This window comes from Corapipo altera, unplaced genomic scaffold (assembly GCF_003945725.1).
Source record: "Corapipo altera isolate COAL_440 unplaced genomic scaffold, ASM394572v1 61168, whole genome shotgun sequence".
NCBI lineage: Eukaryota > Metazoa > Chordata > Aves > Passeriformes > Pipridae > Corapipo > Corapipo altera.
Window position 1 is genome coordinate 12,888 of NW_020885183.1, and position 18,885 is coordinate 31,772.

An 18,885-nucleotide genomic window follows, 5' to 3' on the forward strand; every position below is an offset into this window, starting at 1 on the left:
AGATTAAAAAAAAAAGGACCCTTGGAGTTTACAGATTTCATATTTAACAAAGTCTTTTTAAAAAAAAAAAGAAAAAAAAAGAAAAACTAATAATGATGACGATACCTTTGCGTTCAGATGTGTTACTTTTCTCTGAGTCATGTCGTACAAGAGTATTTATTATATGTGTTCTGTGTTCAAATGTAATTTAAAGAAGACAAAAAAAAAAAAAAGACCAAAAAAAAAAAAAGACAAGATGAGAATTTGATTTATGCATGAAAAAAATATACTCTTTCTTGAAGTAATGTAATAATTATTCGGGGAGGGGTGGTCGGGTGGGACGGGAGGGGACAAACTGTGCTTTTTTTTTTTTTTTTCTTTGGTCCACGAGTTTTCTGTTGATGAAGATTTCTCTGCATGGATCACGGCTCTCTCTTTTCCCACTCACAGCCGCGGGGAAGTCGTTGTTTATCCCCTTTGGTTTCTTCCTTCGCCTCCTTCTCTTCCTTTCCTCCCCCCGGGAGCCGCGGCAGCAGCAGCAGCAGCAGCAGGGGGGGAGGCAGGGGCTGCTCGGGGGGACCCCCGAGCCAGGGTGGGGTGCAAGACACACCCCGGTCCCCACCCCCCTCACCCCGGGGCCTGGCTCCTCACCCCTGCTTTGTGTTTGGCGTTTTTTGTTTGTTTTGGTGTTTGTTTTTTGGGGTTTTTTTTTGCTTTATGCAGCTCTGGGGGTCAAATCCCAAGTGCAGGCGAGAGAAGGAGAGACAATCAGCCACCACGACCCGAGCTGGCCAAGCTTTGGGGCTCCTCGTGTGCTCTGAGACAAGGGAAAAGGCCCCAGGCACCCCAAACCTTCCCTCGGGGCTGGGACCCCAAATCCCCGTCCCTTGGGGCGACCTCACAGACCTCCCCCTGCCCTCGCCCTGCCTGCAGAGAGGTGCTGCTGCACCCACACCCCACTGCACCCCAGGAGGGCCAGAGGGACCCATTTCTGAGGTTTTTCTCCCCAGAAACGTGGTTTGGGTCAGAGACACGCCCAGCACAGTGTCTGCCCCTGCCAGGCTTCCCCGTGCCACCCACCTGGCTCTCACCTGCTCTGGCTGAAGAGGAAGAAGAGTGCAGCCCGTGGGAGAGGTCCCGGAGGACCCCAGCCCACTGTCACCTCTCGGGGGACTTTGGAAGGTCTTTGGGGCTTTCTGCAAGTGCCCAGAGTCCATCCCCGGAATGGCTGCGTCCCCTGCTCCTTCCTCCCCCTGCTCCTCATCCTCTCCCTGGTCAAAGATGGGAGGAGAGCAGCAGGAAGGAGTCACACCTCTGGAGGTCAGGAGGGTGATGGGGGCAGTGGTTCAGTTCACTTCCATTCCCAGAGCATCCACCTGAAAATGCTGCTTCCTCAACCCTCTCCAGCCTCTTCACCGCTCCAGCCTTTCCCTCCATCACTGGGGGTGGATCCAAAGTCCAGCCCACTGTGAGGAAGGAGATCTCAGCATCTTCAAGCCCTGCCAAAGTGGCCCCCAAAAGCCAAGGAGGGTGTTTTTCCATCTCTTGTCTGATGCCGTGTCCCTGCAGCCTTTGCCTTCGTGAGCAGCACCGAGAGGCTCAGTCCCTGGTGGGAGACGTGGACACACTGACTGAGGACGTGGGTTTTAGGAAGAGATGGTGTTGATTCCAGCAGCACCATTCACCTCCTGTCCCCTGGGAAGCTTTGCATCCCCTCTGTGTCCCATTTCCTCCAGCAAGACCTTTCTGAGCACAAGAAGCTTTTAGTGCTTGGAGGCCAAGACCTCGATTCCGACTGTAAGAAGGTCTCACCAGGCTTGGATATAACCCACAGTCACAAGTCCAGGGACCTTACAGAGACCAGTTGGTTTCCATCCTGGGGAGTCATGGCTCAGGACACCCCAGAGAAGCCAAGATCTGAGCTCTCTCCCCTGTCCTGCCCACACCAGACCTGGCCGTGCCTGCTGCCCACACCCACCAAAACGCCTCGAGGAGCAACTTGCAGCGATACCAAAGATTTTTTTTCCTCTGCAGGTAATGACAATCTGAGTTCTGTCCTAAAGACAATTCTCTTGACCAGGGTTGCACCCAAAGGGCATTTTTGTGCTGTGGGGAGCAGGAGTAAAACCGGGGCCTGGGGACACCCCCGAGGGTGATGGAGGATGAGGAAGAGCTGGGCTCTCCCACTGAGACCTGCTGGTTCAGCCTGGCTACTGTCTCCTACTTCAGCTGTGGAAGTTTTCAGGGATTTGGGTCATTTCATTACCTCTGACACCTCCCAGTCCCCCCAGTTCTACCTTGGGTGGAAGTTTTCCATCGACGGCTTTTACGCTCTGAAGATCCACATCCAGCAGTGGGGCAGCTCTGCCCCATCCCACGGGGCAAGCAGGAGGAACAGGGGCTCTTGGGGATGCCCAGCTGGGTTTTAACCATTATTACCCCGCTATGGCACATCCAGAGCTGAGCTTTTCCTGCCCTAACCACATGGGCACACAGAGAAATGGCTTCAGCCAAAAAAATCACCACTCGCCCCTTTTCCTGAACATCTGGGTGGGGAAGGCTCCTCGTTACCTCTCTCCCCAGCCCTCTTTGGGCACCGTTGGGTTGTCCCCATCCCCAGCACACCCCCCAGCACCGAGTCAGCTCCTTTCCCTTGTCTCAGAGGACACCTGGGGACAGGGTTGGACCCGCGGGCGCTGCCACGTGGAATCCGGTTCCTCTCGTGTCTTTTTCTTTGGGGTGTTTTTAAAGAGAGGAAATGAAAAATGCAAAGAACAGATATTGGGGTTTAGTGTGGGTTTTGTTTGTTTGTTTGTTTGTGTTTGTTTTTTTTCTTTTTTCCCCCCTTCACTCTTTAAAGGAAAGGAAGAGCTCAGACAGAATGAACCCTGGCCAGGGAGAACCCACAGCCTTGGGTCTGCCAGCCCAGCCCCCCTCCAGAAAACGTTGCTCATTTTTCTGTATAGCAATAGGTGACACTTGCCCTCACCCCACACAGTCTGAGGGCCACACATCTCTGAGTTTTTAAATTACTTTTTCCTTCTAATTCAATTAATTTAATTTTTTAATTTTTTTTTTTTTGCTGCTGCTGCTTCGTTGTTACTCTCATGGGATGGGTTTTACTCTACAGCAAAATGCAATTGTTACTCCTCTGTGTCTTGCAACTATATTTGTTTAAGCTATTTACAAAGGTTAAAAAAGAAAAAAAATAAAATAAAAAGTCTTATGTGTCAGGCACTTTATCCAAACTGTGCTCTGTGCTCTGGAGTTGGTTCCTCGTTCTTTGCAATGACTCATGCAGGGGAAGTTATCAGGAAATTTAACTCCAGCCTGTCAACAGGTTTTAAAAGAGAGAAAAAAAATTAATCTCTATTTGTTCATCCTTTACTGGTCATGACTGTGTTGTGTATTTCTGCAGCTTTCTGTTTCTTCAATAAATTATTTTCTAGTCATTCACCCTGGCGTGTGTGTGTGTCCCACAGTGACAGGGGGGTCACTTCCCTCCTGATGCCCCATTTTAACCACCTCAGCTCCTCTCCCTAAACCTGCCCTGGCAGCACCAGGATGGAGATTTGGGGATTGTGCCCAGGCAGATGGGAAAAGTTTCTCCCAGTTTTCCACCTCTTGGTTGCAGGGGTGAGAGCTTTCCTAGAGGAAAGACTTTTATTTCTTGGCACCATCCAGACCCTTCTGGCCAGAGCCCAAGGAAAACACTTTAATTCTCACAAACTCAGTGCAGATGAGGCCAAAGCACTTGTTAAACAAACCCATTGAGTCATGTGTGCTGCAGGCAGGGCCAGGTCCCCGTGGCTGATTTAATTTGGTGTCATTTTACCCAAAAGTCTTGTCCTCCTGTGCATTTTAGCACGGCACGAGCGCTGGTGACACACACACAGAGGGACCACGGGACCTTTCTGTGCAGCTTTTGCCCTTTGTGGCGTAGCAGAGATTTACAGGAGAGGAGAGAAAAGCTAAAATCTTTTATTTTAAAAAATAAGAACAATAAAAAGGGTGACCCAGTCACCAGTCAGTTGTTCACACACAACTTCTCCAGCACAATGTGCAGGAATGTGCCCCGTGCCCGGCAGGCAGAGCTGACCCACGGCCCCCTCAGTGCTTCACCCTCCCCCAGGAGTTCTTTTTGGGGCTTTGCAGAGGCCACAACCTGTGGCCACAAGTTATCCCCAAAGAGGGAACAGTGTGGAGCTGGCACACAGTGCCCCTTGTGCAGGGATGGCAAAGGCAAGGAGGTGGGAATGGTGGGAATGGTGGGAATGGTGGGAATGGTGGGAATGGTGGGAATGGTGGGGAGGGACGAGGAGAGGCTGCAGGAGCCTGGTTTGGCTGGAGGAGGAAAACCTGCAGGGGATCCATCAACCACACATGGATCCTCCTCCAGGAATTAGGGGGCTTTTCAAAACCACACTGCTCAAGTCTGAGCAACCTGGGCTAGTGGGAGGAGTCCCTGCCCGTGGCAGGGGGTGGAGAGAGATGAGTTTTAAGATCCTCCAACCCCAACCACTCAGGGATTCTGGGATTGTGTGGTCTGTGGGGTTGATGCTCATGAAAGCCATGTGGTAGAAACCAGCCTTGAGTGGGGAACACGAGACAAAGGTCTTTGTGCAGCCACTGCAGCTCAACCCACGCTGGGGGTGGGGGTGAGCAGGGTGAGGGGCTGCACCCACCACCCACCAGGGCATTTAATTAATTCAGAGGTGGGATAATGACTGTGGGGCAGTCCCCTCGCTGTCTGTGGCCCCAACCAGGAGCAGGATCAGCCTCTACCAGGAGGAAGCCCCGGCTCTGGGGGGCTCAGCAGAGGGGAGGGGACTGAGGTGCCAGCCAGAGGGTCGCAGGGTGAGGGGACCAGCCTGGTGGCAGCAGTCAGTGGCTTTCACAGCTTGGCAGCCTCCTGCCAAGCCCATGCACACACTGGGTGGGGGTGACCTCAGAGGTCCCTTCCAGCCCTAATGAAGTGATTCTGTGAGGTGGAGCCACTGCAGGACACAGCCCAGGGCTCAGCACCCCCCAGGCTGGGCCAGCCCTCTGCAGCCAGGGGGGCTGCAAACCCATCCAATGAGACTAAAAGGTGGCCCAGAAGAGGAGAGAACCAGCCAGCTGTGTGCCTTTGACACTCCTCCCCTGTCCCAGCAGGGTGGGAGGTCGGTGCCAGCCAGGGCAGCTACACCGAGGGGCTGGGGGGGAGTGACACGGCCGGGGTCCCCTCTGGGATGGTGCTGCGGGTGGCCCTGGCCCTCAGGCTGTCCTCAGGGATGGCCTTGGCTTGCGGGCTGCCCCCAGGACTGGCCCTGGCCCTCAGGCTGTCCCCCCTGGTGATGAGCCCAGCGTAGCCCTCCTGGTGGGAGAAGGCGTAGCTGGAGCGGCGGCAGAAGGAGCCCCGAGGGACGTGGGCCTTCAGCTCCACCGAGGGCTCCGGCTCCTTCTTGGCCTTCAAGTGGATCTTCTGCAAGGAGGGGGGAGATCAGGGCTGAGGACACCTCCCAGGTGAGCCCTCACCCCGAGGGGGGACACGCAGGGAGCACAGGGGCACCTCCACCGGGACACAGTTTGTCTCCCAGCTCCAGCATGACCTGATTTTGGGGATGGTGAATGGAATGAGGAATGTGGGGACTCTCCCAGGGGTCTGCAGAGCTCATGGAGCTCTGGAGCACAATCTCAACCCCTGCACCCCTCTGGGACTCTTTGTAGCACCAGAAAGGTATAACCCAGGTGGGGATGAGCTCTACCAAGGCTGGGGTGGCACCAAGACCTCCAGCAGAGCCTGGTGGGAGGTCCTGGAGGCCAGTTCCTTACTGCAGCCAAAAGCAGACCCTCTCCAAGAGCTGGGGCAGGTCTCTTTGCCCAGGGGCTCCTTCTGGGCCCTGGAACAATCTGGGAAGAGGGCCCTGGAGTCAGAGTTGGGCACCAGTGTCATGAAAGACCACCACGACTGGTGCCAGCACGGAAAGGTGACATATCCCACCACTGCAATCCAGGCTTCCTGGGGGACCTCACCCTTCCCATCAGCAATCCCAGACACCAACAGCAGTGGGAGGCAGCCCCCCCATGCCAGCCCCTCCCAGCCCTCACCTGCTGGGTGGTGGCTTTGCCCACGGTGGCACGGAACGCGTGGACGGTGAGTGAGGGGAGGGTGTTCACCACCAGGGACAGCAGGACCACCAGCAGGACGTAGGGGTCAGTGAAGGCATTCCAGCTGGCATCTGTCAGCACGAGAATTTGGGGGGGATTTTTGAGTAGGGAAGGTGGAGAGGGCAGAGGGAACAACTGCTGGGGGCAGGAGCCCACCCGTGGAGGTGCTGAGGGCTCTGAAGAAGAGATGGCACCTAAAGTGGAGTCAAATATCAAGATGGCAAGATTGGGAAGTGGCAAAAAGGAGATGATCCACAGAGTGGGAAACAGGTTGTAGCACCAAGGCCAGGCTGGGCTCTCCTGGCTGGGGAAGGGAAGGACCATGGGCATCCCCGAGGCAGCTCACCTGGGAAGCAGAAGATGGCAGGGGCCATCCTGAAGGCATCAATACTTTGGGTCAGGAAGGAGAAGAGGCAGAAGAACAGCAGGCTGGCTGTGACCATCAGGAAGGACAACACTGTCCAGAACTTGGTGTCCAGGATGATCTGGGGGGACAGGGGCAGAGCACACAGTGTCTCATGGGGGCCGTGGTGGCCCTTTTGTCCCAGATTCCTCCTCCATCCCAGGGTGATCATCCCCCAGCCATGGAGCTGCTGGGGAAGGTGTCAGAGCCCAGAGCTGCAGACCCTAAACATCTGCTGTGGGGACGGGCTGGGGAGGAGCAGACCTGTGCTCACCTCCACAAGGACGGAGAGCAGCGCCGACACGGCCACGGTGACGGAGAAGGACTCATAGTCCCCGACAGCTTTGCTGCCAACGTGGTCCTCGAAGGCCCAGAGGGCGATGTAGAAGCTGGTGAGTGAAGTGCCAACCCCGTGCAGGAGGGTGACCCCAAACACGCGGTAGTTGAAGAGCTCGTCCTGCTGCCCAGTCACGTACAGCTCAGGGAACTCCAGGCTCTTCTTGGCACTCACGTCCTGCCAGGAGGGCACCGGGCATCCCAGAGGGGATGCAGGGGTTAGGGGAGCAGGATGGGGCCACCCCACCCCACACACCCCCCGGGAGCTGCAGGGGGTCCCTTTCCCAGTGACTCTGGGATGGTGGGGAACAGGCACCCCAGGGCTGGTGAGCTCCATGTGCCCCTCGAGCTGCCAATACCACACCAAGGGTGGTGCAGATGGGGTGCAAGGACTGCCAGGCTCATTCCCACCCCTCAGGGATGCAGCCTCTGGACACAGGGAGGAGCCCAGTAAAGCCATACCTGCTCCAGGAGGCCCACGGACAGCACGGGGTAGGAAGTGTAGAAAATGTTGTAGAGTGCGAGGAACCAGCCCTCGAACAGGGGCTGGAAGGGAAGAGGAAGCAGCTGTGAGCTCAGAGGTGCTTTGGAAAGGCTCAGAAAGGAAGCTCAAGCCCCAGGGGTGAGTCCAAGAGACACATCCAAACATGGAAATTCCCGTGGGCTTGGCCCAGGTTCTGCAGCAGCCCCACAGACAACGTGCTGTGCTGCAGGTGGAGGTGGGGGCTGGAGCCCTGCAGTGCTGCCCAAGTGCCACTGATGGCCTTTGGGAGAAAAGCTCCTATTTTGGAGAAAAACACTTGGGATCTTTTCCTGTGTCTGTCCAAGGCTGAGCTGCAGCTCACAAGGACATCCTGAACCTCCCCAGGGTGCTTCTCCTGGTCCAGCCAGGTAAAAAGCAGACTACCAGTTACAGCTCACCCAGGCAACCCCAAAAAACCAGACATGGCAAAGGAGAAAGAGGACCAGGGTGGTGACACTGTGGTGAAGTTTTTTTGCAAGACACAGGAGGCACCTCTGACATAGTGCATGCAGTGTGTGTGGTCCTGGTTGAAAAAGTGTATGAGGCAAAAATGAGAAAATGTAACAGGATTTGTTCTTTGACTAGACCTTACTGGGTTTACCCTCTTGGTTCTAGACTTGCCATGTACTAAAAATGCATAGAATTGTTTGGTTGGAAAGGCTGGAAGGACCTTAAAGACCATGCAGTACAACCTTTCCATCACAGGCACAAGATGTCACAGGGACATCTTGCTCTAGATCAGGTTGCTCCAAGCCCTGTTCAACCTGGCCTCGGACACTTTCTTTGGTGGAGTGTCCGCCAGGCACCGTCCCCGCAGGGGATCCTGGGTGACCCCCCCAAACCTCTGCAGCCCTCACCTGAGCCGTGAATCCGCTGTGGAAGGCGAACCAGACCTGGGCCATGAGTCCAGCGAAGGTCTTGTAGAAGAAGAGGCGGAGGAACTTGCAGATGCGCAGGTAGGCCCAGCGGCCGTGCACGAGCAGCAGGCGCTGCAGGTGGCAGAACTGGGCCAGGGCGTAGTCGCTGCACTGCACGGCCTGCAGCCCCTCCAGCCCGCTCAGCCCCACCCCGACGTCTGCAGCTGGGGGGGGAAACACATGTGGGGAGGGTTTTGGGGAGCTGGGGGCTGGATTTTCACAGATGGGAGGGGGAAATGCACGTGGGGAGGTTTTTGGGGAGCTGGTGGTTGGATTTCCCCGCTGATCCCCACCCCAATGTCTGCAGCTGAGAGGGCAAAACGCACATGGGGAGCGTTTGAGGTGCTGTTGGTTGGATTTCCCTGCTGATCCCCACCCCAATGTCTGCGGCTGGGGGGGGTAAAATGCACGTGGGGAGGGCTTTGGGGTGCTGGGGGCTGGATTTCCCTACTGAGCCCCACCCCGATGTCTGTGTTTGGTGGGGGGGAAACGCACGTGGGGAGGATTTGGGGAGCTGGGCGCTTGATTTCCATGCTGATCTCAACCCTGATATCTGCGGCTGAGGGCGTGAAATGCACGTGGAAAGTTTTTTGGAGAGCTGGGCGCTTGATTTCCCTGCTGATCCCCACCCCAATGTCTGCAGCTGAGAGGGCAAAATGCACGTGGGGAGGGTTTTGGGGGGCTAGGGGCTGGATTTTCACACTGATCCCCACCCCGATGTCCACAGCTGGGAGGGGGGAAATGCACGTGGGGAGGGTTTGGGGTGCTGGTGGTTGGATTTCCCTGCTGATCCCCACCCCAATGTCTGCGGCTGACAGGGCGAAATGCACGTGGGGAGGTTTTTGCTGAGCTGGGGGCTGGATTTCCCTGCTGATCCCCATCCTGATACCCACAGCAGAGGGGGGGAAAAATGCACGTGGGAAGGTTTTTGGAGAGCTGGGGGCTGGATTTCCACAATGATCCCCACCCCGATGTCCACGGCTGAGAGGCCAAAATGCATGTGGGGAGGTTTTTGGGGAGCTGGGGGCTGGATTTCCCCAAGCTTGCAGGGAGGGGGGAACCCAGGAGTGATGGGCAAAGGGAATAGCCCCCCTGCATCCCACAGGGAGTGACATTCCAGGCAGGGCTGGGCAGGCAAAGAGCACAGCCCCACGTCAGGGCTGCTGGGGAGGGGCAGGGATGTCTCTGCCCACGCTGGGGCTGGAAGTTTCATCCAGGTTCATCCCTGGTGCCAAAAGCAAGGGGTCCACCCTGCTCTTGTCCTGTGCTGGTCTCTGTCCTGTGCCTCTCGCTCCCCTCCCAGCACAGCAATGTGGGGAACCAGTCTGGGGGTTCCCCTCACCTCGAAGGGGAGGAGGAGGTGGTGGAGGTGGCAGATTGGGCACCACCAGTGGGACACACCAGCCAAACCCCCCCTTCCCCCTGCCCAGTGACTCACTTTTGATCATGTTGACGTCGTTGGCCCCATCCCCAATGGCCAGGGTGACGGCCTTCTTGTGCTTCTTCACCAGCTGCACGATGAGGGCCTTCTGCTTGGGGGTCACCCTGCAGCAGATCACTGCCTGGCAGCTGGTGGCCAAGTCCACGAAGGCCTTCTCCACCAGGCTCCCCTGCTCCTGGGAGCCCACAGTCCTGCCACGGGGCAGCCACCGCCACGGCCACCCCTTCTGCTCCTTCAGCACCTCTCCCGTGTGCAGGATTTTGTCCTTAGGGGAAGAGCACATGTGGCTGGAATCTCACCCCCAGCTCCTCCAGGATGCTCTTACATCTTGTAAATACCACAAAAAAAGTGGCTCTGGTTTTCTCCAAGTTCACCACACAGCAGACACTGTGACCACGGGACCAGTACAGCCCAGTATGACCAGAAGAGCCATCTGTGGTTGTGCCATCCCAGAGGACTTGGTTGGGCAGATGTGGTCAGAGCCCCCAACCCCAAATGATCGGCACAAGGTTGTTCCCCTCTCCACTCTTCATTCCCCAGCCCCAAATGGGCTTTTCCCACCCCTTGGGTAGGGGGGACATCATGTCCTCCACCTGCTGGTGCCACCCAGGGCAGAAACAACCCTCTGCCAGGACAGGCAGGGAGCAGAGAGGAGCATCCAGGTACCACCTTACCAGGAAGTCCCCGCTGATGATGATGGCTCTCCTCCTGTGGCACGAAGCCTCTGGGCACTGCTGGGACAGGGGGCTGCTGCCTGGGGCTTCCCCACTGCCACTGAGGTTGTTGTTGCTCGCCCAGTAAGCCTGGAGGATCTCACTGTGTGAGGAAGGGGTGGTTGGAGCTGAGCTGAGGGCACCAGGGAGGCTGCCTGGCTTGAACTGAGACCCACGGCAGGTCTTTGGTATCTCAGAGTCAGGGAGGTGGGACTGGTACCCCGTGGTGGGAACAGGGGGGCAGAGAGGGCACCCCAAGAGCTCACTGATATCAGAAATCAGCCTCTCTCCCTGGGGCTGGAGAGGAGCTCAAACCCTTCCTGCTCCAAGCCTGCCAAGGAGGAGCTGCTGTGACAGAGGGGGAGGGCTGGGAGAGCCTCAGCAGGTGGGACCATGGACACGCAGGCTGGGACAGGGGAGCAGAAGCATCTCTGGCTGAGCTCAGCTCTGCCTCCCCTGCCCTGGTTCCTGTGCCCTCGGGTGTCCTCAGCAGGGACAGTGAACCAGGAGGTCACAGTTCCTCACCTGATCTCCTTCTCCTCCAGGATCTCGGTGTCGTCCGTCAGCAGTTTGCAGGCGTAGCCAATGTTCGTGGCAGTCTCTGCAACACACGGGGTCAGTGGTGCAGCTCCCCCACCCCAGGGCACCCCCAATCCCAGGGCACCCCCAGCCCTCGGGCCCAGCAGCTGCTGGGGGCTCTGCTCCAGCCCCAGCCATCCCAGTGGGGGCTTCCCCACCTCAGTTTTCCATGGGCAACCTGGTCTGTGGGAGACCTGATCCCAGTGGGACTCTGTTGTTGTATGAAGGGAGCAGCATAACCCAATTCCTTCCCACTCCCAGGGTCCCTTCTCCTCTCTGGTCACAGAACCAACCGGGTTGGAAAAGACCTCTGAGATCATCGAGTCCAACCTTTGACTCAACATCACCTTGTCTACTCGACTGTGGCACTGATGCCACATCCAGCCTGTCCTTAAACACCTCCAGGGACAGTCCTGGGGAGGGGAGGAGCTGAAATGTGTCTGTGGGGTCTGTGGCTGCCTCCACTGACCTCGTTTGTCTCCTGTCAGCACCCACACCTTGATGTTGCCCAGTTTCAGCAGCTGGATGGTCTCAGGGACTCCATCCTGCAGCTTGTCCTCGATGGCCGTGGCCCCGAGCAGCTGGAAGGAAGGAGAATGGGTGTCATGGCACGGGGCAGGACAAGATATGGAGCTGGGAATTACCCCTGGATGAAGGAGAGTGAATGGGTGTCATGGCTTGGGGCAGGGCAAGATATGGAACTGGGAATTACCCCGGGATGAAGGAGGGAGAATGAGAGTCATGGCTTGGGGCAGGGGAAGATATGGAACTGAGAATTACCCCGGGATGAAGGAGAGTGAATGGGTGTCGTGGCACGGGGTAGGGCAAGATATGGAGCTGGGAATTACCCCTGGATGAAGGAGGGAGAATGGGTGTCATGGCACGGAGCAGGGCAAGATATGGAGCTGGGAATTACCTCTGGATCCAACCAGCAGCCCCTGCTGTGGGTGGACATGACCTGACAGGTACCTACCCAGTGTCTATGGACACAGAGTCACACCTGGGGGGGAACTCCACCTGTCCTCCCACCCCGGGGTTGGGTGTTGGGCTGGACACTTCACCCCCTCATCCCAGAGAGCCGAACCCCACCCTCCTGCCCTCTGGGGCCGCTGCAGACGGTTCCTCCCAGCCCGTGTCCTCCTCCCACCTGCAGGTTCTGCTCCATCTCCTCGTACAGCCTGTCCAGCTCCTGGGCACGGCCCTGCAGCAGCACAGCAGCCTCGTGGTGCCTCCTGCCCCACTCCTGGTACTCAGCCTCGCTCACCTCCTTGCTGGCCAGGCACAGCGTCCTCAGGGTCTCCTCTGCAAAGAGCTGCAGGGAGGAGACATCAGGACTCCCCATGGTAACCATGGGCAGAGCCAGGGACACTCCAGGACCTGAGGGTCTCTCTCTGGGCTCTGACTCCCTCCCCCATCCTAAAGCACTCCCACGAGAATTCTTGCAATGCAGCTGGTCCGTGCAGAACACCAGAGCTGGGTTTGATGCCCTCTTACCCCCGTCCCAAAGCGTGTGAGGCTCCTGGAGCAGAGGGAAGAAAGTACCAAAATCCTGAAGCCAGAGGGAGAAAGAGCAGCGGGGGAGACTCTGGGACACCCAGCCCAAAGGCAGCAGGAGGGAGAGCAGTGCTGGGGGGGACTCACATCCAGGGCCCTCTCGGTGAAGGCCTCGCTGCGGCCCCGTCTCCGCAGCCGCTCCAGGATGACGGTGTCGGCTCCCTTGGTGTAGAGACGGATGCTGCCCTGGGGGTCTCGCACTGGGGGGGAAGGAAGCACATCTTAGGCCCCCTCAGAGACAGCTTCCACCCACCACCCCTGAACAAGGGCCCTGCTGAGACCTGTTGTCCCCCAGAAGGCACAGCAGGGCTCGCTGGTGCTTTTCCACGGGTGGCCATGGGAAGCGCAGGAATTTCCTGGGGCCTTCATTACCACGAGGCAGGATCAGGCCTCAGGGACTGTCAGTTCCTCACACACCTCCTCTGAGCCCTGGATTTACTTGTTTTGTCTTGGCTGCTCAAACCCTTCTCAGATGCCTTCACTGAGGTATCAGGTGAGCAGAACCTCAGGGATGACCAGGGTGACCCTCAGGAGCCCCAGTGCCAGATTTGGTCACAGAATCACAGAATTATTTTGGTTGGAAAAGACCCCTGAGATCACGGAGTCTGACCAGTGACCCAACACCACCTTGTCACCCAGACCATGGCACTGATGCCACATCCAGTCTGTCCTTACACACCTCCAGAGACGGTGCCTCCACCCCCTCCCTGGGCAGCCCATTCCAATGCTCAGTCACCCCAATGCTCAGTCACATCCATCCCAGTGCCATCCCTTGCGGGGCTGAGGATGGAAGGGACCCTCCATGTGCCCACAGGGGCTCCCTGAGACCCCCCAGCCCCTCACCCAGGACAGACATCCTCTTGCGGTCGCTGTTGAAGTCCAGCATGGCCAGCACTCGGTAGGTCCTCGTCCTCCCCAGCTCACTGATGGTGATGGTGTCCTGTGTTCGGGCCAGAAACACGTACCCCAAGCTCCTGGCTGCCAACACCAGGGCTTCCTCATCTGGGGAGGCTGCCTGGTAAACCAGCTGGCCTGCAGGGAGGAGGGGAGGCTGGACATGGAGACTCCCGGGCAGACAATGCCTGGGCTTCTTGTCCAGCACCAACACGAGTGGGGGAAATCCCAAAGTCCGACATAACAGGCCAGGGAAACTCAGTCCTACTTGTCTCTTCTGGAGAAGGACTTTGGACAAGGGATGGAGGGACAGGACAAGGGGAATGACTTCCCAGTGCCAGACGGCAGGGATAGATGGGATATTGGGAAGGAATTGTTCCCTGGGAGGGTGGGGACTCCCTGGCACAGGTTGCCCAGAGAAGCTGTGGCTGCCCCATCCCTGGAAGTGTCCAAGGTCAGGTTGGATGGGGCTTGGAGCAACCTGGGCTACTGGAAGGTGTCCCCGCCCATGGCAGGGGGTGGGACTGGATGAGCTTTAAGGTCCCTCCCAACCCAAACCAGTCTGGGATTCCATGATCTCTTCCACTCATTACCCTGGACAGGACAAGCATCCAGACAGGGACGGATTATCCCCCTGTGCTCCTGTTCCCCTGGTGAGCTTTAAAACCCACCCAGGTGCACACGTCCATGACAAAGGGACAGTGGCACGAGCCACCCCCGGGCTCTCACCCCCCCTGCTCCCCAAAGCTGAGCTCTGCTGGGCTCTGCAAAGAGCCACCCCAGCCTCGGTGCCCTGAGGGGCAGCTCGACCCCACTCCGAGCACGTCAACCCACCGCCCCTCTCCTCCACCATGACCGTGTGGCACAGGGCCAGCAGCCTCAGGAACTCCCTCAGCACGGGGTCACTGTCCCTCTGGGCAGCTTCCAACAGCATCACATCCACCTTCTGCTCCCCGTGGTGGTCCCAGGCCGACCCCTGCGGGAGGCACAGGCAGGAGGGAGGTGGAGATGGAGCACAGGGGATGTGACACAGGAAGGCTGAGCTGGCCCAGACCCGGGTCACAGCCTGAGCCAGCCCTGCACTGCCCACACCCAGAGTGTGAACAGGTGGGGAATGAAAAGACCAAAATATGAGAACTGTGTTATTTCCAAACCCCCTTTCCCTGTCCTTCCCTGGCAGCTGAGGATGGGCAGGGATCATTGCCTGCTCCAGCCTGAGGGAGCACAGGCCACACTCAGAGCCTGGGGCTGTGGTGACACTTGGTGTTCTGGGGCAGGGGGGAGTTACTCACTGGTGGCTGTTTGTTCTCATGGCCTGTGCCTGGACCTGCCAAAATAAAAACACTTCAGTTAATCGGGAGCGGCACCAGCAGGTCTTGGAGCAGCTTCTCCAGAGGGATTCCTGCTCCTGGGGGCCAAAAAACTGCCAAAGGGCAGAGCTTTGGGATCGGTGTCAGGCTCCACTGGGATATCCAGGTCTGATCTTTCTGGCTTTTGGGCTGTTCAGACTTTTGACATGATTTTAATGTTATAAATTCAGTTCTACTTTCCTCTGCATTTCCTGGGAGATTGGCCAGAGGCTGCCGGGATCAGGGAGATGCTGCTCCATGAGGTGCAACCTGACACATCAGGGAGGGCAAAATTGGGGTTATTTCTGCTTTAAAACTTTGCTAGATTTTTTTCCCCCTTTCTTTTTGCTTTTATCACTGTCCATTTGTCTCAAGCACCTGAGACAAATTTTCCCTTGTCTCAGGAAGAAGAGCTCTGTGCTAAAGCTCTGGCTCACTCCACCTGCTAAATTTCACTCATTAAACACCAAGACAGCTCCGAAAAATGAGCCAAGAGCTCAAGTAAGTATAGCAAGAAGAATAGAAGGGACTTGGCAATTTTCAAGTTTTTAAGGGGAAAACCAAGCAGAGTCATTAAAAATAACAATTTAAAAAATTAAAATAAAAAGAAAAATGAAGGGCAATTTCACACGTTCGATCTAATTAAACAACTTAAATGGAACGATAATTTCTTTGCCTCCTCCACAGGTCACCTGAAAGCCTCCAAGTGCCCAGATTTGGAAACCAAGCTGGAGATTCACCAGAAAATGATGCAAAGAAGAAAAGCAACAGCTCCTTTTCTCCATGAGACCTTAACAGAAAATAAAAATCCGTGGGATTCTCTGGCCCTTCTCCTGCTACTCGTCTGCCTGGAGCTGATGATTCCAGGTGGGATCCCCCTCACCCAGGCTCTGTGTTTGCAACTGTACTGGGCTCCTCCCCCAGGTTCCCTTTTTTATCAGGGGAAACCTCACTGATCTCAGCTGAGTTTGGGCCATGAAGCCTCTCCACTGCCAGAGGGCAGAGCTGTGCCTGATTCCATGTGCTGGGAACACCTGGGAACACCAGGCCAGTGGGACCTGGGCCGTGGTGGCACCGGTGACATGGGACATCAGAACAAGCTGAATCCCTGCAGCATCATCTGTCTGTACTGGAACACCAAGGTCACTCCACATGCCCTGAGCTTCCTGGCCAGGCAGGAGGAGTGGGAAGAACCAGTTCCAGGCCCACATGAGCCCCTCCAAACTCGCTCCCAGCCGAGGTTACCGTAGATGGTGCCGTTGACACAGCACTTCTTGAAGGTCATGATGTTCTGTGTCAGGGTGCCAGTCTTGTCTGAGAAGATGTACTCGATCTGGCCGAGCTGGTCGTTGAGGCTGGTGCTCCTGGCCTTGGCTGGGATGTCCTTCACAGCATAATACATCTCCAGGTCCCAGTTGATAAAGAAGCTGTTCACCAGGTAGATGAATTCCAGCCTGGGGAGAAGAAAACAGGGAGAAGGAGACTGTGTTCCTCACATCCCAGGGGCTCCTGGGGACCTGACCCGGGAAGGAAGGGCAGGGGGGAACTCCCCACCTGGATCTGGTTGCTCTGGGCTGGGGGAGACAAGAGGGTTTTTGATGCTCAGGGTCAGGTTTCCAGAAGGTTCATCACCCACCCAGGCAGCTGGGCTCCCCTCTGGAATTCTGGCCCTTGATGAAAGAATTCACAGATCTGGAGATTCAGTGAAGGGCCAGAAAGTTTGGAAACTGCTTTTTTTTTCCAGCACAAACTGTGATCGTGTCCTGCTCACAGCGACTGTGCCCTTCTCTCCCCCACCCAGGGAAGCAGCACCTTCACCAGCCTCCCCCTCGGCCTGCCAGTGATTCCCAACATCAGAGCAGGTCTCTATCCTGGTTTCCCTCTGGGAATATCTCAAAGTACATCCTCAATGTTTGTAGGATACACACCCCACCCACCCTTCCCCTCTCCTGGATAAAGGAACACATGGGAACGAGGTGCCCGAGGCCACACCCTGACCTTCAGTGCAGCCCCAGTTTGGGGCTGTGACCCCAGTTTGGGGCTGTGACCCCAGTGGCACGTGGTAGGCGAGGGCAGGGGGTGGAGTCCCGAGCCCTGGTCACCTCCCAGCTCCGTCATCCTTACGTGATGTACATGGACATGGGAATGATGACGCTCAGGAGGATGGTGAAGCCCCAGAAGGTGAGGAAGGCCTGCTGGGCAGGGCTGGTGTTCCTGTAGACAGCGGCCAGGTAGCTGTGCTTCTCCTGGAACGTCCGGGCCCAGAACCCAGAGGCAACGGCGAGGCCAAGGGATGTGACCAACAGCAGCAGGAAGATCTGGGGAGGGAAAAGGGGATGGAAGCGTCCCAGGATGAGAATGTCCCAGGATGGGAATGTCCCAGGATGAGAACATCCCACCACAGAGGCCACCGCTTTTCTAGGACCAACGTTGCTTTGAGCACCCTGGTCCAGTGGAAGGTGTCCCTGCCCATGGCAGGGGGTTGGAATGAGATGGGCTTTAAGGTCCCTTCCAACCTGATTCTATGAATGTGTCAAACTTAAGGTATTTCAGGTAAAATATTGCAAGCTGAAGAAAATCAGCATCACCCAAGCAAGCAGCCTCTCATGAGGAGGCTGGTGAGCAGCCCCAGGGGGCTGGTGGAGCAGGGCAGAGGTGTTGGCACCACACTCACCACGACCACCAGCCGGTCCATCATGCGGTCCAGCTTGGTTTTCTTCTGCTTGATCTTCCCGCAGTTCCTCATGATTTTGGAATCAAATCCTGGACAGGGAATGTTTTAGAAGTAAAAAAGCGAGTCCACAGCCCCCCAGAAGGTTGGCTTGCAGCTGAGTGACGGGGGTTTCCTCCACAGCAGCATCTCCCCTCCTCTGAAGGCTTTGGAGGAGCCACATCTCCCCCCACAGCCAAACCCTCAGTGCCTCGACCTACGAAGTGCAGAGGACCCAGGGCATGGTACAGGTGAGATATCACCTGGCAGAGGTTTGATGCCACCACACCGTGTCCCTGCCAGTGAGCCCGACACCAGCGAGGCTCGGAACAAACATCTGGGGCTTGGCTGAGGCAGCAGCTCCTCCTTGTCTCAGCTGGGAACGGGACCTGCTGGTGCCAGAAGTGCTTGAGCAGCTTAAAATCCAGGTTGTTTTGTGCCCCTCTGCCCGGGGGTGCTCTCACCAGCGTAGATCACCAGCCCGTAGCAGATGTCGGTGTTGCGGATCCTGCAGCCCCTCAGCAGGATCCTCTCGCTGTCCAGGGAATGGGTCTGTCCCCTCCACTCCAGGGTGCCTGTGAAGCTGTGCATGCGGCTGTTGGGCTCCTCACAGGTCACCCTCCCTGCAGGAGAGGGCACAGGTCAGGGGCAAGCAAAAGGACCTTCCTTAGCCCCTCCAAACTGGGGCCTGGGGGCCTCTCGGGGAGATTCAGGCTTTGCCAGGGCATCTCTTGGGATGCAGCTGCAGGAATGCCAATAATGCCTCTGCCAACTCCAGCAGCTTTTATTCTCCTGTCTCTAGTGCCATAATAGACAGTGCCAAAGCAGAGGGCTTGGCTTTAGAAAGCATGATGCTGCACTGGCAGGCCTTAAGCTGAGTCTCAAGGCTCTCAAAATTAAGGCACTTTCTCCTTTTCCAGCTTAAATTCCCAGGAAAGAGTGCGGGATACAGCTGTAGAAATTGGAAGGCTGCTGTAGCTTTGATTTTCCAACACAGCTTCTCCAATACAATTCTCTCCATCCTCCTCACATCAGAAACAGTGAACCTGTACTGGCTTGTCTGAACCAAGTCAGTGACTAAGGGCACATTTCTCTCTTCTTCTGGTGCCTTCACAGCCCAGTCGAAGCAGCCAAGTGGAGCTGATTTGGAGGCTCAAATTCGGGTGAGGCTGGAAGTGCTGGGAGGTCGCTCAGTGCAGGATCTGCACTGGGATATGAACTAGAGGAGGGACCAACACAACACCCCCAGAGCCTCTGAGAGGGGAGACTGAATCCTGGGGAGGAGCAGGGTAAAAAAAGCCCAGAGTCTGAGCTCAGGTTTGGGAACCAGAATCTTG

The 18,885-nt window shown here is 56.7% G+C and overlaps 1 protein-coding gene across 1 annotated transcript in view; it reads right to left on the reverse strand.

The window, feature by feature from the left end:
• Positions 1 to 4,293: 4,293 nt before the first annotated feature.
• ATP8B3 (ATPase phospholipid transporting 8B3) overlaps positions 4,294 to 18,885 on the reverse strand; it is a 21,797-nt gene continuing 7,205 nt past the window's right edge. Inside the window, exons 9-28 of the mRNA XM_027631193.1 lie at positions 18,785 to 18,822; positions 18,013 to 18,171; positions 17,513 to 17,601; positions 16,963 to 17,156; positions 16,084 to 16,292; positions 14,782 to 14,816; positions 14,324 to 14,465; positions 13,439 to 13,627; positions 12,683 to 12,795; positions 12,189 to 12,353; positions 11,511 to 11,622; positions 10,988 to 11,063; positions 10,424 to 10,565; positions 9,747 to 10,014; positions 8,249 to 8,472; positions 7,331 to 7,414; positions 6,807 to 7,046; positions 6,476 to 6,614; positions 6,070 to 6,200; positions 4,294 to 5,443 (exon numbers count right to left, since the gene is read on the reverse strand). Coding sequence (XP_027486994.1) covers positions 5,162 to 5,443; positions 6,070 to 6,200; positions 6,476 to 6,614; positions 6,807 to 7,046; positions 7,331 to 7,414; positions 8,249 to 8,472; positions 9,747 to 10,014; positions 10,424 to 10,565; positions 10,988 to 11,063; positions 11,511 to 11,622; positions 12,189 to 12,353; positions 12,683 to 12,795; positions 13,439 to 13,627; positions 14,324 to 14,465; positions 14,782 to 14,816; positions 16,084 to 16,292; positions 16,963 to 17,156; positions 17,513 to 17,601; positions 18,013 to 18,171; positions 18,785 to 18,822 — 3,031 coding nt within the window. The 3' untranslated portion in view covers positions 4,294 to 5,161. The remainder of the gene's footprint in view (positions 5,444 to 6,069; positions 6,201 to 6,475; positions 6,615 to 6,806; positions 7,047 to 7,330; positions 7,415 to 8,248; positions 8,473 to 9,746; positions 10,015 to 10,423; positions 10,566 to 10,987; positions 11,064 to 11,510; positions 11,623 to 12,188; positions 12,354 to 12,682; positions 12,796 to 13,438; positions 13,628 to 14,323; positions 14,466 to 14,781; positions 14,817 to 16,083; positions 16,293 to 16,962; positions 17,157 to 17,512; positions 17,602 to 18,012; positions 18,172 to 18,784; positions 18,823 to 18,885) is intronic.